General features: G+C 40.1%; 1 protein-coding gene and 1 pseudogene across 2 annotated transcripts in view; one reads left to right on the plus strand and one right to left on the minus strand.

Moving 5' to 3' along the window:
* BCL2L13 (BCL2 like 13) overlaps positions 1–17,110 on the minus strand; it is a 90,922-nt gene that overhangs the window by 37,965 nt on the left and 35,847 nt on the right. The window contains exons 3-4 of one of the 2 annotated variants that reach the window (XM_028120992.2): positions 12,578–12,667; positions 2,314–2,470 (exon numbers count right to left, since the gene is read on the minus strand). In XM_028120992.2, the coding sequence (XP_027976793.1) occupies positions 2,314–2,470; positions 12,578–12,667 (247 nt within the window). Of the gene's footprint in view, positions 1–2,313; positions 2,471–12,577; positions 12,668–17,110 lie in introns of those variants that run through there. The other variant, XM_088025844.1, reaches the window with a different exon arrangement.
* LOC114222486 (c-Myc-binding protein pseudogene) lies at positions 9,986–10,303 on the plus strand (annotated as a pseudogene).

The raw sequence follows: 17,110 nt of genomic DNA on the forward strand, positions 1-17,110 counted from the left end.
CTGCTGGTGCTTGGCTATATGAAGAGTTCAGGGTTAATTTCCCACTTGAACTAAACTGTCTGAAGAAGTAGGTGGTATTTTCTACCTTACAAATTATTCCCATCAACCTGTATAATATTTCTGGTTCATCATCAGTTAGCTATTAGTAACAGAGCTTAACAGTTTTAAAAAGAAGATTACTAAAAAAAAAATTTATTCATAAAGAGGTCTCTGATATACAACCAGAGGTACCAATTTAAAAAATAATTATGTCAGAAGCGCCCAGCTGGCTCAGTCGGTGGAGTATATGACTCTTGATCTTGGGGTTGTGAGTATGAGCCCCACTATGGGTATAGGAATTACTTAAAAATGGAATCTTTAAATAAATAAAAATAAAAATAAGAAATAATTATATCAGTATTCAGGGTTTGGGAAAAAAAAGCCACCAAGTATTCACCTGACTATCTTTAAATACAATTTACTTTGTAGTGAGAAGATATCAATTTTTCCTGTAGATTATAAAAAGGATGCCAAAAAAATACTTTACCTATATGATATTGTTCTTCAGAGAGCTTATAATATCCCAGTAAAGTTAAAATTAATAGATGGGAAAATTTATTCTTTTTTTTCAAAGATTTTATTTATTTATTTGACAGAGAGAGACACAGAGAGAGAGGGAACACAAGCAGGGGGAGTGGAAGAGGGAGAAGCAGGCCTCCCGTGGAGCAGGGAGCCCGATGAGGGGCTCGATACCAGGACCTGGAATCATGACCTGAGCCGAAGGCAGACGCCCAATAACTAAGCCACCCAGGCGCCCCTAGATGGGGAAATTTAGATATAGAATGAAATGGTTTGTGTAAAGCCACAAATAGTTTGTATCAAAGTTGGAGACAGAATTTTTTGCCTTCTAACCTCAGTTATTTTACTCCCAGTCTCAATAGCTTTTACAATTTTTGTTTTTGGCAAAACAGTAGTTTTCTTCAAATCTTACATTTAAAAATGTATTAAAATATAGCTATTCTATGGGGCGCCTGGGTGGCTCAGTTGTTTAAGCGACTGCCTTCAGCTCAGGTCATGATCCTGGAGTCCCACATCGGGCTCCCTGCTCAGCAGGAAGTCTGCTTCTCCCTCTGACCCTCGCCCCTCTCATGTGCGCACTCTCTCTCATTCTCTCTCTCAAATAAATAAAATCTTTAAAAAAAAATATATATATATATAGCTATTTTAGTTTAAGAAGGGTTGGCAAAGGCCTAACAAGCCCCACCTACTCACCCTGTCCCTCATGTTCTCAGGGCCCCTAAGCTCCACAGAACATTCTAAAAGCCACCACTGTACATCCAAATTTCCTATTTAACTTTTATTTTCTGACACCCATAATCTTCTCTTCACATTTCTTTTTAAACTTTTCTATATATAAAGTTAAGAAAGTCCAAATATGATTTTCATTTCAGTGTCCTATACATAACTTGGATTTTTTACATTTGCTCATGCCACCAGAATATGCGGGAACAAACTGAATTCTCCTTAAACTCCAACTGCTTCCTTCTGACAAATGATAACATACAATTTTTTGCCTATGTAGAAATAAGGAATTACCTTACTACACCAGTAATCTGGCATATGAATTTTGACCCTTTTAAGTGAAGAAAAAGTCTTCATCCTGTTTTAGATGTCATTCTTCATTAAAACAATGTTTTTCTAATTCATACCAATTCTTTAATGATTCTCAGCAAAGAATTAGAGAAAAAGAATTTTTAAGATGTACAATAAATGACTTGGTTCTATTTTAATATACTTTCACTGCGAGCTTCCTGCCTTGAGCTTTAACAGTCAAAACCATGGTTAGTAGAGAAGTTCCCACTATAAGAATGTGGCAGCAGTTCCATAGACAGATGTGCAACCGCAAAGTTTAGCAATATTTGGGATACCTAAAATACTGATATGATGTTAACCCCACATTACAATGCATAAAACCCTAACCATTATATTTATGTTGGCCCCCAGACAGAATGGTAGTAAAAAGTGGTCAGGACAAGTGAAATAGCTCATATTTACACTTACAGAGCAGTGAAAGCATCTGTTGAAACCTGACAGCTCAACAAGTAAACACAAATGATCAAATCCATGTCGGAACAGTTAAATCACCACTTTGATGTAAAAGTTGTCATTCAAAACACAAACAGAAATGCTTCAGGAAAGCAAAGAAAGAAAAAGTAAAGTGAGAAAAGAAGTGACACCATTCACCTAAAACAAAGCCTTAACCAATCCAGTGCTGCATGACAGATTCAAAGACTACTTAGAGAAGCATGTTCCCACTCAGCAATGGTAACTCACTGGCTGAGAAGCATTTGCAATGCCTTTTGCAGAGGCTCTTTCAGTTCCTGCGATACTTTGTCCCCAAGATGAGCCAAGCAGTCTTCCACGGAGCTTTCTGGGTTAGCAGGGCTGAATACAGGAGAAGTATGACGATCAAAGCCTGTGCTGGTGAATGCTGAAGACAGGGTAAAAGAAAAACCTATTTTAATAAATAATACCAAAGTTGTGCTGCAGGGGAGCTTGGTTGGCTCAGCTGAAAGAGCTCCGGGTCATGAGTTCGAGCCCCACATTGGGAATAGAGATTACTAAAAAACAAAAAAACAAAAACTTAAAATCTGAGAAAAAAGTTGTGCTATAAAAACTCAAGGGATTAAGATGCCTACTATTGGAAACAAGCTAATGGTTATAAGCCACTTAAAAAGGTCAATCATTATGGGATATTAATCTTTCCTGAACACAAGGCTTAATAGGTCCTAGTTTATAGAGATTTTTTTTTAAAAGGGAAGATTTTTATGGAAAATCTTAGTTTTAAAAGAACAAAAAGACTAAACTGATATGCTAAAATACACAAGCCAAGGGGCGCCTGGGTGGCGCAGTTGGTTAAATGTCCAGCTCTTGATTTCACCTCAGCTCATAATCTCAGGGTTGTGAGATCGAGCCCCATGATGGACTCCGAGCTCAGCGTGGAATCTGCTTAAGATTCTCTCTCTCTGCCACTCCCCCGACTCTCATGTGCCCACGCTCTCTCCCTCTCAAATAAAAAAATTAAACCTTAAAAAAAAATACACAGGGGCACCTGGGTGGCTCAGTCAGTTGGGCATCTGCCTTTGGTTCAGGTCATGACCCCAGGGTCCTGGGGTTGAGCCTGATGGGCTCCCTGCTCAGCAGGGAGTCTACTTCTCCTTTCCCTCTGCCCCTCCCCGCCACTCGTGCTTGCTCTCGCGCTCTCTCTCAAATAAACAAATAAAACATTTTCTAAAAAATACATAAGCCAATTTAGTATGTTACTACATACCAGTTTTATGCAAGAATGATAAATGGAAAACAACTCCTAGCTCTATCATCCCACTCTTAGTATTTTAAGATTTCATTTTTATCTTTATAAATATGGCACTTCTTAAACCAGATTCCAATGAGCTTATTCCACCTGATGGGATGAGTCAATTACTCTCATTCCTTTTTTTGAGAAGCTTTTTATTTAAGGGGTGCCTGGGTGGCTCAGTCGGTTAAACATCTGCCTTCAGCTCAGGTCATGATCTCAGCATCCTGGGATCCAGTCCTGCACTGGGATCCTTGCACAGAGGAGTCTAGTTTCACCCTCTTCCTCTGCCTGCCCACCCCCCTCCCAGCTCGTGCACGCGTGCTCTCTCTCAAATAAATAAATTAAATCTTAAAAAAATAAGGAAAAAGTTTTTAAATTCTAGTATAGTTAATAAACAGGGTTATATTACTTTCACATGTACAATATAGCGATTCAACAATTCTTTAACTTTCATTCCCTTTTTCATTTTTTCTATTTTTTTCTTTTATTATGTTATGTTAATGACCACACATTACATCATTAGTTTTTGATGTAGTGTTCCATGATTCATTGCTTGCATATAACACCCAGTGCTCCATTCAGTACGTGCCCTCTTTAATACCCATCACCAGGCTAACCCATTCCCCCACCCCCCTCCCCTCTAGAACCCTCAGTTTGTTTCTCAGAGTCCATTGTCTCTCATGGTTCATCTCCCCCTCCGATTTCCCCCCCTTCATTTCTCCCTTGAAACTATCTTTTTTTTTTAAAATATAATGTATTATTTGTTTCAGAAGTACAGAACTGTGATTCAACAGTCTTACACAATTCACAGCACTCACCATAGCACATACCCTCTGCAATGTCTATCACCCAGCCACCCCATCCCTCCCACCCCCACCACTCCAGCAACCATCAGTTTGTTTCCTGAGATTAAGAATTCCTCATATCAGTGAGGTCATATGATACATGTCTTTCTCTGACTGACTTACTTCGCTCAGCATAATACCCTCCAGTTCCATCCACGTCATTGCAAATGGCAAACTCTCATTCCTTTTGATGGCTGCATAATATTCCATTGCATATATATACCAAACCTTCTTTATCTATTCATCTGTCGATGGACATCTTGGCTCTTACCACAGTTTGGCTATTGTGGACATTGCTGCTATAAACATCGGGGTGCACGTACCCCTTCGGATCACTACATTTGTATCTTTGGGGTAAATACCCAGTAGTGCAATTGCTGGGTCGTAGGGCAGCTCTATTTTCAACTTTTTAAGGAACCTCCATACTGTTTTCGAGAGTGGCTGCACCAGCTTGCATTCCCACCAACAGTGTAGGAGGGTTCCCCTTTCTCCACATCCCCGCCAATATCTGTTATTTCCTGACTTGTTAATTTTAGCCATTCTGACCGGTATAAGGTGGTATCTCATTGAGGTTTTGATTCGGATTTCCCTGATGCCGAGCGATGTTGAGCACTTTTTCATGTGTCTGTTGGCCATTTGGATGTCTTCTTTGGAAAAATGTCTGTTCATGTCTTCTGTCCATTTCTTGATTGGATCATTTGTTCTTTGGGTGTTGAGTTTAAGACATTCTTTATAGATTTTGGATACTAGTCCTTTATCTGATATGTCATTTGTAAATATCTTCTCCCATTCTGTCGGTTGTCTTTTGGTTTTGTTGACTGTTTCCTTTGCTGTGCAAAACATTTTATCTTGATGAAGTCCCAATAGTTCATTTTTGCCCTTGCTTCCCTTGCCTTTGGCGATGTTTCTAGGAAGAAGTTGCTGTGGCTGAGGTCGAAGAGGTTGCTGCCTGTGTTCTCCTTTAGGATGTTGATGGACTCCTGTCTCACATTTAGGTCCTGCAACCATTTTGAGTCTATTTTTGTGTGTGGTGTAAGGAAATGGTCCCGTTTCATTCTTCTGCATGTGGCTGTCCAATTTTCCCAACACCATTTGTTGAAGAGACTGTCTTTTATCCATTGGACATTCTTTCCTGCTTTGTCGAAGACTAGTTGACCATAGAGTTGAGGGTCCATTTCTGGGCTCTCTATTCTGTTCCATTGATCTACGTGTCTGTTTTTGTGCCAGTACCATACTGTCTTGATGATGACAGCTTTGTAATAGGGCTTGAAGTCCGGAATTGTGATGCCACCAAGCTTTGCTTTGCTTTTTCAACATTCCTCTGGCTATTCGGGGTCTCTTCTGGTTCCATACAAATTTTAGCATTATTTGTTCCATTTCTCTGAAAAAAGTGGATGGTATTTTGATGGGGATTGCATTGAATGTGTAGATTGCTCTAGGTAGCATTGACATCTTCACAATATTTGTTCTTCCAATCCATGGGCATGGAACGTTTTTCCATTTCTTTGTGTCTTCCTCAATTTCTTTCATGAGTATTTTATAGTTTTCTGAGTACAGATTCTTTGCCTCTTTGGTTAGATTTATTCCTAGGTATCTTATGGTTTGGGGTGCAGTTGTAAATGGGATCGACTCCTTCATTTCTCTTTCTTCTGTCTTGTTGTTGGTGTATAGGAATGCCACTGATTTCTGTGCATTGATTTTATATCCTGCCACTTTACTGACTTCCTGTATGAGTTCTAGCAGTTTTGGGGTGGAGTCTTTTGGGTTTTCCACATAAAGTATCGTATCACCTGCAAAGAGTGAGAGTTTGACTTCTTTGCCGATTTGGATGCCTTTTATTTCTTTTTGTTGTCTGATTGCTGTGGCTAGGACCTCTAATGCTATGTTGAATAGCAGTGGTGATAGTGGACATCCCTGCCGTGCTCGTGACCTTAGGGGGAAAGCTCTCACTGTTTCCCCATTGAGAATGATATTCGCTGTGGGTTTTTCATAGATGGCTTTTATGATATTGAGGTATGTACCCTCTACCCCAATACTCTGAAGAGTTTTGATCAAGAAAGGATGCTGTACTTTGTCAAGTGCTTTTTCTGCTTCTATTGAGAGGGTCATATGGTTCTTGTTCTTTCTTTTATCAATGTATTGTATCACATTGATTTGCAGATGTTGAACCAACCTTGCAGCCCAGGGATAAATCCCACTTGGTCATGGTGAATAATCCTTTTAATGTACTGTTGGATCCTATTGGCTAGTATTTTGGTGAGAATTTTTGCATCCATGTTCATCAAGGATATTGGTCTGTAATTCTCCTTTTTGATGGGGACTTTGTCTGGTTTTGGGATCAAGGTAATGGTGGCCTCATAAAACGAGTTTGGAAGTTTTCCTTCCATTTCTATTTTTTTGGAACAGTTTCAGAAGAATAGGTATTAATTCTTCTTTAAATGTTTGGTAGAATTCCCCTGGGAAGCCATCTGGTCCTGGGCTTTTGTTTGTTGGGCAATTTTTGATGAACTGCTTCAATTTCCTTAGTGGTTATAGGTCTGTTCAGGTTTTCTCTTTCTTCCTGGTTCAGTTTTGGTAGCTGAGACATCTCTAGGGATGCATACATTTCTTCCAGATTATCTAATTTGCTGCCATATAGTTGCTCATAATATGTTCTTATAATTGTTTGTATTTCTTTGGTGTTGGTTGTGATCTCTCCTCTTTCATTCATGATTTTGTTGATTTGGGTCATTTCTCTTTTCTTTTTGATAAGTCTGGCCTGGGGTTTATCAATCTTGTTAATTCTTTCAAAGAACCAGCTCCTAGTTTTGTTCTGTTCTACTGTTCTTTTGGTTTCTATTTCATTGATTTTTGCTCTGATCTTTATTATTTCTCTTCTCCTGCTGGGTTTAGGCTTTATTTGCTGTTTTTTCTCTAGCTTCTGTAGGTGTAGGGTTAGGTTGTGTATTTGAGACTTTTCTTGTTTCTTGAGAATGGCTTGTATTGCTATATACTTTCCTCTTAGAACGGCCTTTGCTGCATCCCAAAGATTTTGATCAGTTGTGTTTTCATTTTCATTGGTTTCCATGAATTTTTTAAATTCTTCTTTAATTTCCTGGTTGACCCATTCATTCTTTAGTAGGATGCTCTTTAGCCTCCATGTATTTGAGTTCTTTCCGACTTTCCTCTTGTCACTGAGTTCTAGTTTCAGAGTATTGTGGTCTGAAAATATGCAGGGAATGATCCCAATCTTTTGGTACTGGTTGAGACCTGATTTGTGACCTAGGATCTGATCTATTCTGGAGAATGTTCCATGGGAACTAGAGAGGAATGTGCATTCTGTTGCTTTGGGATGGAATGTTCTGAATATATCTGTGAAGTCCATTTGGTCCAGTGTGTCATTTAAAGTCTTTATTTCCTTGTTGATCTTTTGCTTAGATGATCTGTCCATTTCAGTGAGGGGTGTGTTAAAGTCCCTTACTATTATTGTATTGCTGTCGATGTGTTTCTTTGCTTTTGTTATTAATTGGCTTATATAATTGGCTGCTCCCATGTTAGGGCATAGATATTCACAATTGTTAGATCTTCTTGTTGGATAGACCCTTTAAGTAGGATATAGTGTCCTTCCTCATCTCTTATTATAGTCTTTGGTTTAAAATCTAATTTGTCTGATACAACGATTGCCATCCCAGCTTTCTTTTGGTGTCCATTAGCACGGTAAATGGTTTTCCACCCCTTCACTTTCAATCTGGAGGTGTCTTTGGGTCTAAAATGAGTCCCCTCAGACAGCGTATCAATGGGTCTTGTTTTTTTTTTTAAAGATTTTATTTATTTATTCATGAGAGACAGAGAGAGAGAGAGAGAGAGAGAGAGAAGCAGAGGGAGAAGCAGGCTCCCCGCTGAGCAGGGAGCCCGATGCGGGACTCGATCCCAGGACCCTGGGATCATGACCTGAGCCGAAGGCAGACGCTTAACCATCTGAGCCACCCAGGCGCCCAGTGGGTCTTGTTTTTTTATCCAATCTGATACCCTGTGTCTTTTGATTGGGGCATTTAGCCCATTTACATTCAGGGTAACTATTGAAAGATATGAATTTAGTGTGATTGTATTGCCTGTAAGGTGACTGTGACTGTATATTGTCTGTGTTCCTTTCTGGTCTATGTTCCTTTTAGGCTCTCTCTTTGCTTAGAGGACCCCTTTCAATATTTCTTGGAGGGCTGGTTTCGTGTTTGCAAATTCCTTTAGTTGTTGTTTGTCCTGGAAGCTTTTTATCTCTCCTTCTATTTTCAATGACAGCCTAGCTGGATATAGTATTCTTGGCTGCATATTTTTCTCATTTAGTGCTCTAAATATATCATACCAGTCCTTTCTGGCCTGCCAGGTCTCTGTGGATAGGTCTGTTGCCAATCTAATGTTTCTACCATTGTAGGTTACAGGTCCCTTGTCCCGAGCTGCTTTCAGGATTTTCTCTTTGTCTCTGAGACTCTTAAGTTTTACTATTAGATGTCAGGGTGTTGACCTATTTTTATTGATTTTGAGGGGGGTTCTCTGTGCCTCCTGGATTTTGATGCCTGTTTCCTTCCCCAAATTAGGGAAGTTCTCTGCTATAATTTGCTCCAATATACCTTCTGCCCCTCTTTCTTCTTCTTCTGGGATCCCAATTATTCTAATATTGTTTCGTCTTATGCTATCACTTATCTCTCGAATTCTGCCCTCATGATCCAGTAGTTGTTTATCTCTCTTTTTCTCAGCTTCTTTATTTTCCATCATTTGGTCTTCTATATCACTCATTCTCTCTTCTGCCTCATTTATCCTAGCAGTTAGAGCCTCCATTTTTTATTGCACCTCATTAAAAGCCTTTCTGATTTCGACTTGATTAGATTTGAGTTCTTTTATTTCTCCAGAGAGAGTTTCTCTAATATCTTCCGTGGTTTTATCAAGCCCAGCTAGTATCTTTAAAATCATCATTCGGAACTCTAGTTCTGACATCTTATTAATGTCCGTATTGATTAGGTCCCTGGCAGTCGGTACTGCCTCTTGTTCTTTTTTTTGAGGTGATTTTTTCCGTCTTGTCATTTTGTTCAGAGGACAATAGATGAATGAGAGAACAAAATGCTAACAGGGTAACAATGACCCCCAAAAAATATACACTAAACAAATCAGAAGAGACCTGAAACCGGGGGAAAAGAACGGGAAAGAAAGAAAAGATAAAGAAAAAGATTAAAAAAAAAGAATATGATCAAATATGATCAGGGTGGTGCATTGATCAGTGCCACACATTAGATTTTGGGCGTATTTTGGTCTGTTAGAAGAAAGTGCCTCCCAAAATTTTAAAGAAAGAAAAACATATATGTACAAAAATAAACGTAAATACGATGAAGGGATGGAATATGACTGTAAAGATGAAAATTATAGGGGCTCCTGGGTGGCTCAGTCAGTTCAGTGTCTGCCTTCGGCTCAGGCCATGATCCCAGGGTCCTGGAACTGAGCCCCGCATCGGGCTCCCTGCTCTGCAGGAAGCCTGCTTCTTCCTCTCCCACTTCCCCTGCTTGTGTTCCCTCTCTCACTGTGTCTGTCTGTCAATTAAAAAAGATTAAAAAAAAAAAGATGAAAATTATAAAAGACTTTATAAAAGGAATTGATAAGAAGTTGGTTGAAAAAAGAAAGAAGAGGAATTAAAAAAAAAAAGGGAGAGAATGTGATCAGGCAGGAGACTAGAACAAAGCCATACACTAGAGATTTAGGGTATATTTTGCTCTGTTAGAAGAAACTGTATCCCAGAGCCCACCAGCCACAGTCTCAGGCGCCAGCTATGCCGCTGCCGCTGCCGCTGTCACTTATGGCCCATTACAAACCCGCCGACTGGAAGCACGAGCAGTTCTGGAGGTACTTGGAGAAGTCGGGGGTGCTGGACACGCTGACCAAGGTTTTTTAAAGCATCACTTAGGAGCTGCTACCCCAGAAAATCCAGAAATAGAGCTGCTTCGCCTAGAATTGGCAGAAATGAAAGAGAAATATGAAGCTATTGTAGAAGAAAATAAAAAACTGAGAACAAAGCTTGCTCAGTATGAACCACCTCAGGAGAAGAAGCGTGCTGAATAGGATTCTTCTTAGTTAAAAAGACACTGAAAAAATGGTTTTGTATGACTTGAATAGTTTGTATAATATATACTCTTTTCTGAACAGATACTCTAGAACTCCTTTAATATGTTGAATTCACCTATCACACTTTAACTGTTATAAACACATATACTTAGAATCACCAATAAAAACTCAATATAACTTAAAAAAAAAAAAGAAGAAACTCTATCCCAAAATTTTAGAGAGAGTAAAACTTATATATATACCAAAAATAAGGTTAACTACTATGAAGGGATAGAATATGACTCTAAAAATGAAAAATAAAAATGATTTTTAAAAAAAGGGATTGATAAGATATTGGTTGAAAAAGGGAAAAAGAAAAATTCAAAAAAAAAAGAAATTTAAAAAAATTAACTTTGAAAGACTAAAGAATCAGGGGGAAAAAAGCCATGGAGTCTATGTGCGGTATTCCCCTAGCACTGGCATTCTGCCATTCTCATTGATCTGTAAACTTGGTCTTGGCTGGCTGTCCTTGCTGATCTTCTCGGGGAGGGGCCTGTTGCCATGGTTCCCAAATGTCTTTGCCGGAGGCAGAATTGCGCCGCCCTGCCTGGTCCAGGGTAAGTAATCTGCTCGGGTTTGCTCTCGGGAGCTTTTGTTCCCTGCAAGCTTTCCGGGCAGCTTTGGAGGATGAGAGTGAAAATGGCGGCCTCCCGATCTCCACCCTGAGGGGCCGAGAACTTGGGCCCCACTCCTCAGTGAGTGCCCAGAGAAAAACAGTCAATCACTCCTGTCTCCCGGGTCTCGGGCCGCACTCCGTGCTCACCCGCCTGTGACCGAGCGTTTCTATCTCTGGCACCCAACTCTGTGTGGAGTCTCCAAACCCAGCAGATCCCTAGGGTGCACTCCCTTGCTGTTCCTCCCAGGGGAGGAAGGGGAGTCTCCCCGGCTCTGCCACTTGTTGGGTCCCTGCTGGAGGAGCAGTGGACCGACTGTGCCGCGGATCACAGTTTATGGCAACCCCAAGCTGAGAGCCCGCTCCTCAGCTCCGTCTCCGCAGCCAGCTTCCCTGCTCCGATTCCTGGGAGCTCTGGCGCACTCAGGCACCCCCGGTCTTTCTGTGGCCCTGAGGGTCCTGAGACCACACTGTCCCAGCGAGGGTTCCACCCCCCGCTTAGCCACTGGAGCGACTTCTAAAAGCTCCGCGGCTCTATCACGTGCCGGTAGCGGCTGACGGAGGCCCCCTCCCCCGCCATCTATCTTCCCAAATATTGCCTTGGATTCACTTCTCCGCACATCCTACCTTCCAGAAAGTGGTCGCTTTTCTGCTCAGAGAGTTGCTGCTATTCTTTTCTTCGATCCCCTGTTGAGTTAGTAGGTGTTCAGAATGGTTTGATCCCTATCCAGCTGAATTCCTGGGACCATGAAATTTAGGTCTCCTACTCCTCTGCCATTTTGCTCCTGATATCTCATTCCCTTTTTAAAATGAACCTTCAAACTCAATATTCCTGCATATGGATAAATTTTTTTATTTTTAAAAGATTTTATTATTTGAGAGAGAGAGAGAGAAAACAAGCAGTGGGGAGAGGCAGAGGGAGAGAGAGAGAAGCAGACTCCCCTCCTAGCAGGAAGCCCGATACGGGGCTTGATCCCAGGACTCAGAGACCATGACCCAAGCTGAAGACAGACCCTTAACCAACTGAGCCACCCAGGCACCCCATGGATAAAGTTTAAACTATGAAGGTGATACGAGTATAAAATGTTGCACATGAAAGAAGCAACCACAGCTTCTCTCTCCTCAGCTCCAAATACCAACTTCTCATCTGCTTCCTTACTCCGTGTTATACTGCCATGCTCTAACTGGGGGAAGAAAAGGCAGAATCATTGTTGTTCAGTGGGATACAGGGCATAGAATCCCAGTAAAGCAAGCAGCTAGCACCCACCCCCCACAAAATTACATGTATATTACTCTTACAACTATCTATAGCATACATCCATGCAAAAATGGAAGCAACTTACTTACAATTTCCCCTCTAAGGTTGTTATTAATTAAAAAAACACCAATACAAATCAAATGACATTAAATGGAAAGTACCTTAACATGACTGTTTAGTATATTACTTAACACCAGGAAAAGGCTGTCAGGTATGGTTTGGAAACATTTATAAACCTATCCCCTAGGAAAGAAAAAGGATCCCTTCTAGTTTCACCTTTATAATCCTATACCAATGAATCTGTGTAATGTTGAGAATGTTCTACTGTAAAATTTCAAAGCAACAGTAAACCACACCAAACTGAGTCTACTAAGTAACTAGGAAAATAAGAATAAACAGACCTTCAGAAATTTCTTTGTCCAGGGATTCTAGCTCTTCTTCAATTTCAGTTTTAACTTTTAATAAAACTTCTTGATCCAGAGGTTGTGAAGCTATGAGAGAGAGAGAAGCCATTAGAATATGGGTAGTATTTTAACTATTTAAGTCAGAAAATACAAATCAAAACTCATTATCAAGGCTACTGGGCTCAGAGATACTTAAAGATGAGGATGTCTTGGGTAGGTTAGACCACCACAATGGAGGAGCTGTGAATCAAACTCAGATCAGTCTGAATATAAAATCATTAATCCAGGGGCGCCTGGGTGGCTCAGTTGGTTGGGTGTCTGCCTTTGGCTCAGGTCATGGTCCCAGGGTCCTGGTATTGAGCCCCGAGTTCTGCTTCTCCGTCTCCCTCTGCCCCTCCCCTCCACTTGTGCATGCTCTCGCTCTCTCTCAAATAAATAAATAAAATCTTTAAAAAAAGATCATTAATCCAGGCTGTGTCCTCCTCATCTTCTAGGTGGGAAGTCAGGATGGAAATATCTCAGAAACATTTTTGACATGATAATAGAAAAAGAAACCTGAAAAGTTGTCTCGGTAAGTAATAAATGTCTTCAAAAATTGATATTCATGGTCCCTTATCTTCACATCTTCATGCAAACTGCAGCTCAAGAGAAGGCCTATTATCCTCAAAAGATTTATATCCTCCAACTTAAGAGAACTATGGGTATACCAAAAATACTGGTCACAGCTATTATCATGTAGTAAAAGGAAAGGAAGGTCTTGGTCTGGGGCACAGAATGGAGAACAAAGGGGAAGAGCATTGAAGGAGAAAATGAGACAAGATGCTTTAAAATCTACTAATTTCGGGGTGCCTGGGTGGCTCAGTCGTTAAGCGTCTGTCTTCGGCTCAGGTCATGGTCCCAGGGTCCTGGGGATCGAGCCCCACATCAGGCTCTCTGCTCGGCAGGAAGCCTGCTTCTCCCTCTCCCACTCTCCCTGCTTGTGTTCCCTCTCTTGCTGTGTCTCTCTCTGTCAAATAAATAAAATCTTTAAAACAAATAAATAAATAAATAAAATAAAATCTACTAATTTCTCCTGCCTCAACATTTCATCTAAAATACTGAATACAAATATGACAACCCACACCTCTCACATTCAGAATATACTGACAGACACATTTCCAGTGCTTTTTCAATTGTTTATATCACTGTTTTCTACCACTAAGTTTTAGAAAGAGATGGATTTGTCATTTGTATGTTTTGATATTTTGCAAACAAATAAAAGCTGAATTAAAGGATGAGTGTATTAATTTAGACCAAGCAACTTGATTATTTTAAGATTTTATTTTTAAATAATCTCTACAACCACCATGGGGCTCAAATTCATAACCCCAAGATCGAGTCCCATGTTCTACCGAAACAGCCAGGTGCCCCTAGACCAAGAAAGTTGATTATTATAGCATCCTTATGTCTTTAAAAATACCTTTCAAAAACAAAAGGTTGACTGTTTCAACATTTCACAGATTTTTTATTAGTTTTCAAATTTAAAGTTGAAAAAATAATTTTCATTTAGGTAACATAAAACACTTTCCTTCTAAGCTGGGACTAGCCAAAATAAAACTTAAAAATAATTTTTTTGTCAAAAAAAAATAAAGTTCCTTAGGTATTTCTAGTTGAAGTATAACACAAAGGATCTCTTCAATGTCATGATTAATATATTTGCTTAATGACATTTCACTTATCATTTCTGCCTACATCAATACCTTACATGAAATTATGTACATAAAAATTTTAAAACATTATATAAAACAAACACAATCTATTATGCAAAATGTGAAGACAACACATCCTAGGAAAAACGTAATCTTCATAAATTGTCCTAAGCATAAAAGTCCATCTTTAAAGACAGGCTCCCCCCTAATTTTTTTAATTGTGGTAAAATACATGTAACATAAATTTTCCATCTTAACTATTTTCAAAAGTGTAGTTCAGCTGTATTACTTACATTCATAATGTACTACCATCACCACCATTCATCTCTAGAACTTTCAACACCTTTTTTTTAAGGATTTATTTTTTATAATTATTTATTTTAGAGAGAGAGAAGGAAGGAGGGAAGGAACAAGCTCAGGGGTAGGAGCAGAGGGAGAGGGATAGAATTCTCAGGCAGACTCCCCACTAAACACTGAGCCTGACACAGGGCTCAATCCCAGGACCCTAAGATCATGACCTGAGCCGAAATCAAGAGTCGGACACTTAACCGACTGAGCCACCCAGGTGTCCCAAGAACTTTCTATGTCCTGAAAAACCGAAACTCTACACCCACTAAACAATAACTCCCCATTCCTTCCCTTCCCCCCAACCCCAGCTCCTGGCAACCTCCATTCTACTTTCTGTCTCTCCAATTTGACTACACTAAGTACTTTATATAAGTGAAATCATACAGTATTTGTCTTTGGAGACTGGTTTATTTTGCTTAGAGATAGACTTTTAATAAATCTTAAGTACTGTTTGTAATTATAATAGGTTTTCTTTTTTTTTTAAGATTTTATTTATTTATGGGCGCCTGGGTGGCTCAGTCGTTAAGCCTCTGCCTTCGGCTCAGGTCATGATCCCAGGCTCCTGGGACTGAGCCCCGCATCGGGCTCCCTGCTTGGCGGGAAACCTGCTTCTCCCTCTCCCACTCCCCCTGCTTGTGTTCCCTCTCTCGCTATGTCTCTGTCAAATAAATAAATAAAATCTTAAAAAAAAAAAAAGACATGCTTGTCAAACTTGGGAAGGCGTAAATATCATCCAGAGAGCTTTATTATAAAATTTATAAATAAATTTTATTTATTTGAGAGAAAGAGAGAGACAGCGTGAGCAAGGGGAGGAACAGAGGGAGAAGAACACGCAGACTGAGCTGAGTGCAGAGTCCAACACAGGGCTCGATCCCACAACCCTGAGATCATGACCTGATCCAAAGTCAAGAGTCATGTACTCAACCAACTGCATCACCCAGGTGCCCCTAATAGGTTTTCCTTTTAGAAATAATTTGTAAACTTTTAGATGGCTCTGCAATAGCATTGATTAATGTAACTATACTAGGTAAAGTGACACCCAGAATATATTGTGACATTATTAAAACAAGGCAAACACAGACTGGGAAATTAATTTAAGGTCAATCTTATCTCTTTCAATGAAATTCTCTCTCTCCCTTCTGGCTTCCTAGAAGGCAGATCAATAAAGTGGAAGATAAGCTTTGGAGTCAAGCATTCCAGATCATCACTACATGTGACCTTAGGAAAATAATCTTGAGCCTTTCCTCTTATGTAAAATGGGAAAATAAAACCTACCTCAAAAAGATGTTGTCAAGGCTAATGAGATAAGTCCCATTACATTTTAGGTAGTAAACAGCTCAACAGATAGTAGCTCCCACTCACCAATCCTTTGGATTCCCTAAAATGTTACTATTTGATAGTGATCTTTCCCCAAATCTTGTCTCTGTAAACAGGATCAGTTCATCATAGATTTCTAATCAATGATGCTTATACAGAATGTGTTTTCAGTACTATGAGTTTGGATTGGCAGGACCAACCTTCTGACAGTCTACATAATGCCAAGTAATATGAAATAGAGTTATTATATTATATTGTATATGGCTTAATATCAGTTGATCTAAAACTAATCTTTTTTTCCCCTGAGCACATATCCAACAGAGTTTAGTTAATTTACATTCAAAAATTCAGGGATGCCTGGGTGGCTCAGTCGTTAAGCGTCTGCCTTTGGCTCAGGTCATGATCTCAGGGTCCTGGGATCAAGCCCCGCATCGGGCTCCCTGCTTGGCAGGGAAGCCTGCTTCTCCCTCTCCCACTACCCCTGCTTGCTTGCGTTCCCTCTCTCGCTGTGCCTCTCTCTGTCAAATAAATAAATAAAATATTTTAAAAAAAATTTTTACATTCAAAAATTCAGAAGGAGGATGGTTACGCGTCTGCCTTCAGCTCAGGTCATGATCCCAGAGTCCTGGGATCGAGTCCCGCATCAGGCTCCCTGCTCCTTGGGAGCCTGCTTCTCCCTCTGCCTCTCTCTCTCTCTCTCTGTCTCTCATAAATAAATAAATAAAATCTTTAAAAAAAATTCAGAAGGAAAGTTAAGTTTTTAAAATGTGAGGGCACATTTCACAATAAATTCATCTGGGAAGTTTTACTAAGAAGCTACCTTCCTGACTACAAGAAGTTCCATGGTTTTCTGTTTCCAGGTGTGACTGGTCTCTAAAAGACTTGCCTTCAAACTTTCTCCAGGCTCAAATAATCTTTTTTTTTTTTTAATGATTTTATTTATTTATTTGACAGAGAGAGACAGAGCAAGAGAGGGAACACAAGCAGGGGGAGTGGGAGAGGGAGAAACAGGCTTCCCACAAAGCAGGGAGCCCAATGCAGGGCTCGATCCCAGGACCCTGGGACCATGACCTGAGCCGAAGGCAGATGCTTAACAACTGGGCCACCCAGGCGCCCCCAGGCTCAAATAATCTCTTACATCCAACAACATAAGAATTTTGATCAATCACCATCATGA

This window comes from Eumetopias jubatus, unplaced genomic scaffold (genome assembly GCF_037043125.1).
Source record: "Eumetopias jubatus isolate StellerSeaLion01/CBP00866 unplaced genomic scaffold, mEumJub1_p1.0 scaffold_8, whole genome shotgun sequence".
In the NCBI taxonomy this organism is placed as follows: Eukaryota; Metazoa; Chordata; class Mammalia; order Carnivora; family Otariidae; genus Eumetopias; species Eumetopias jubatus.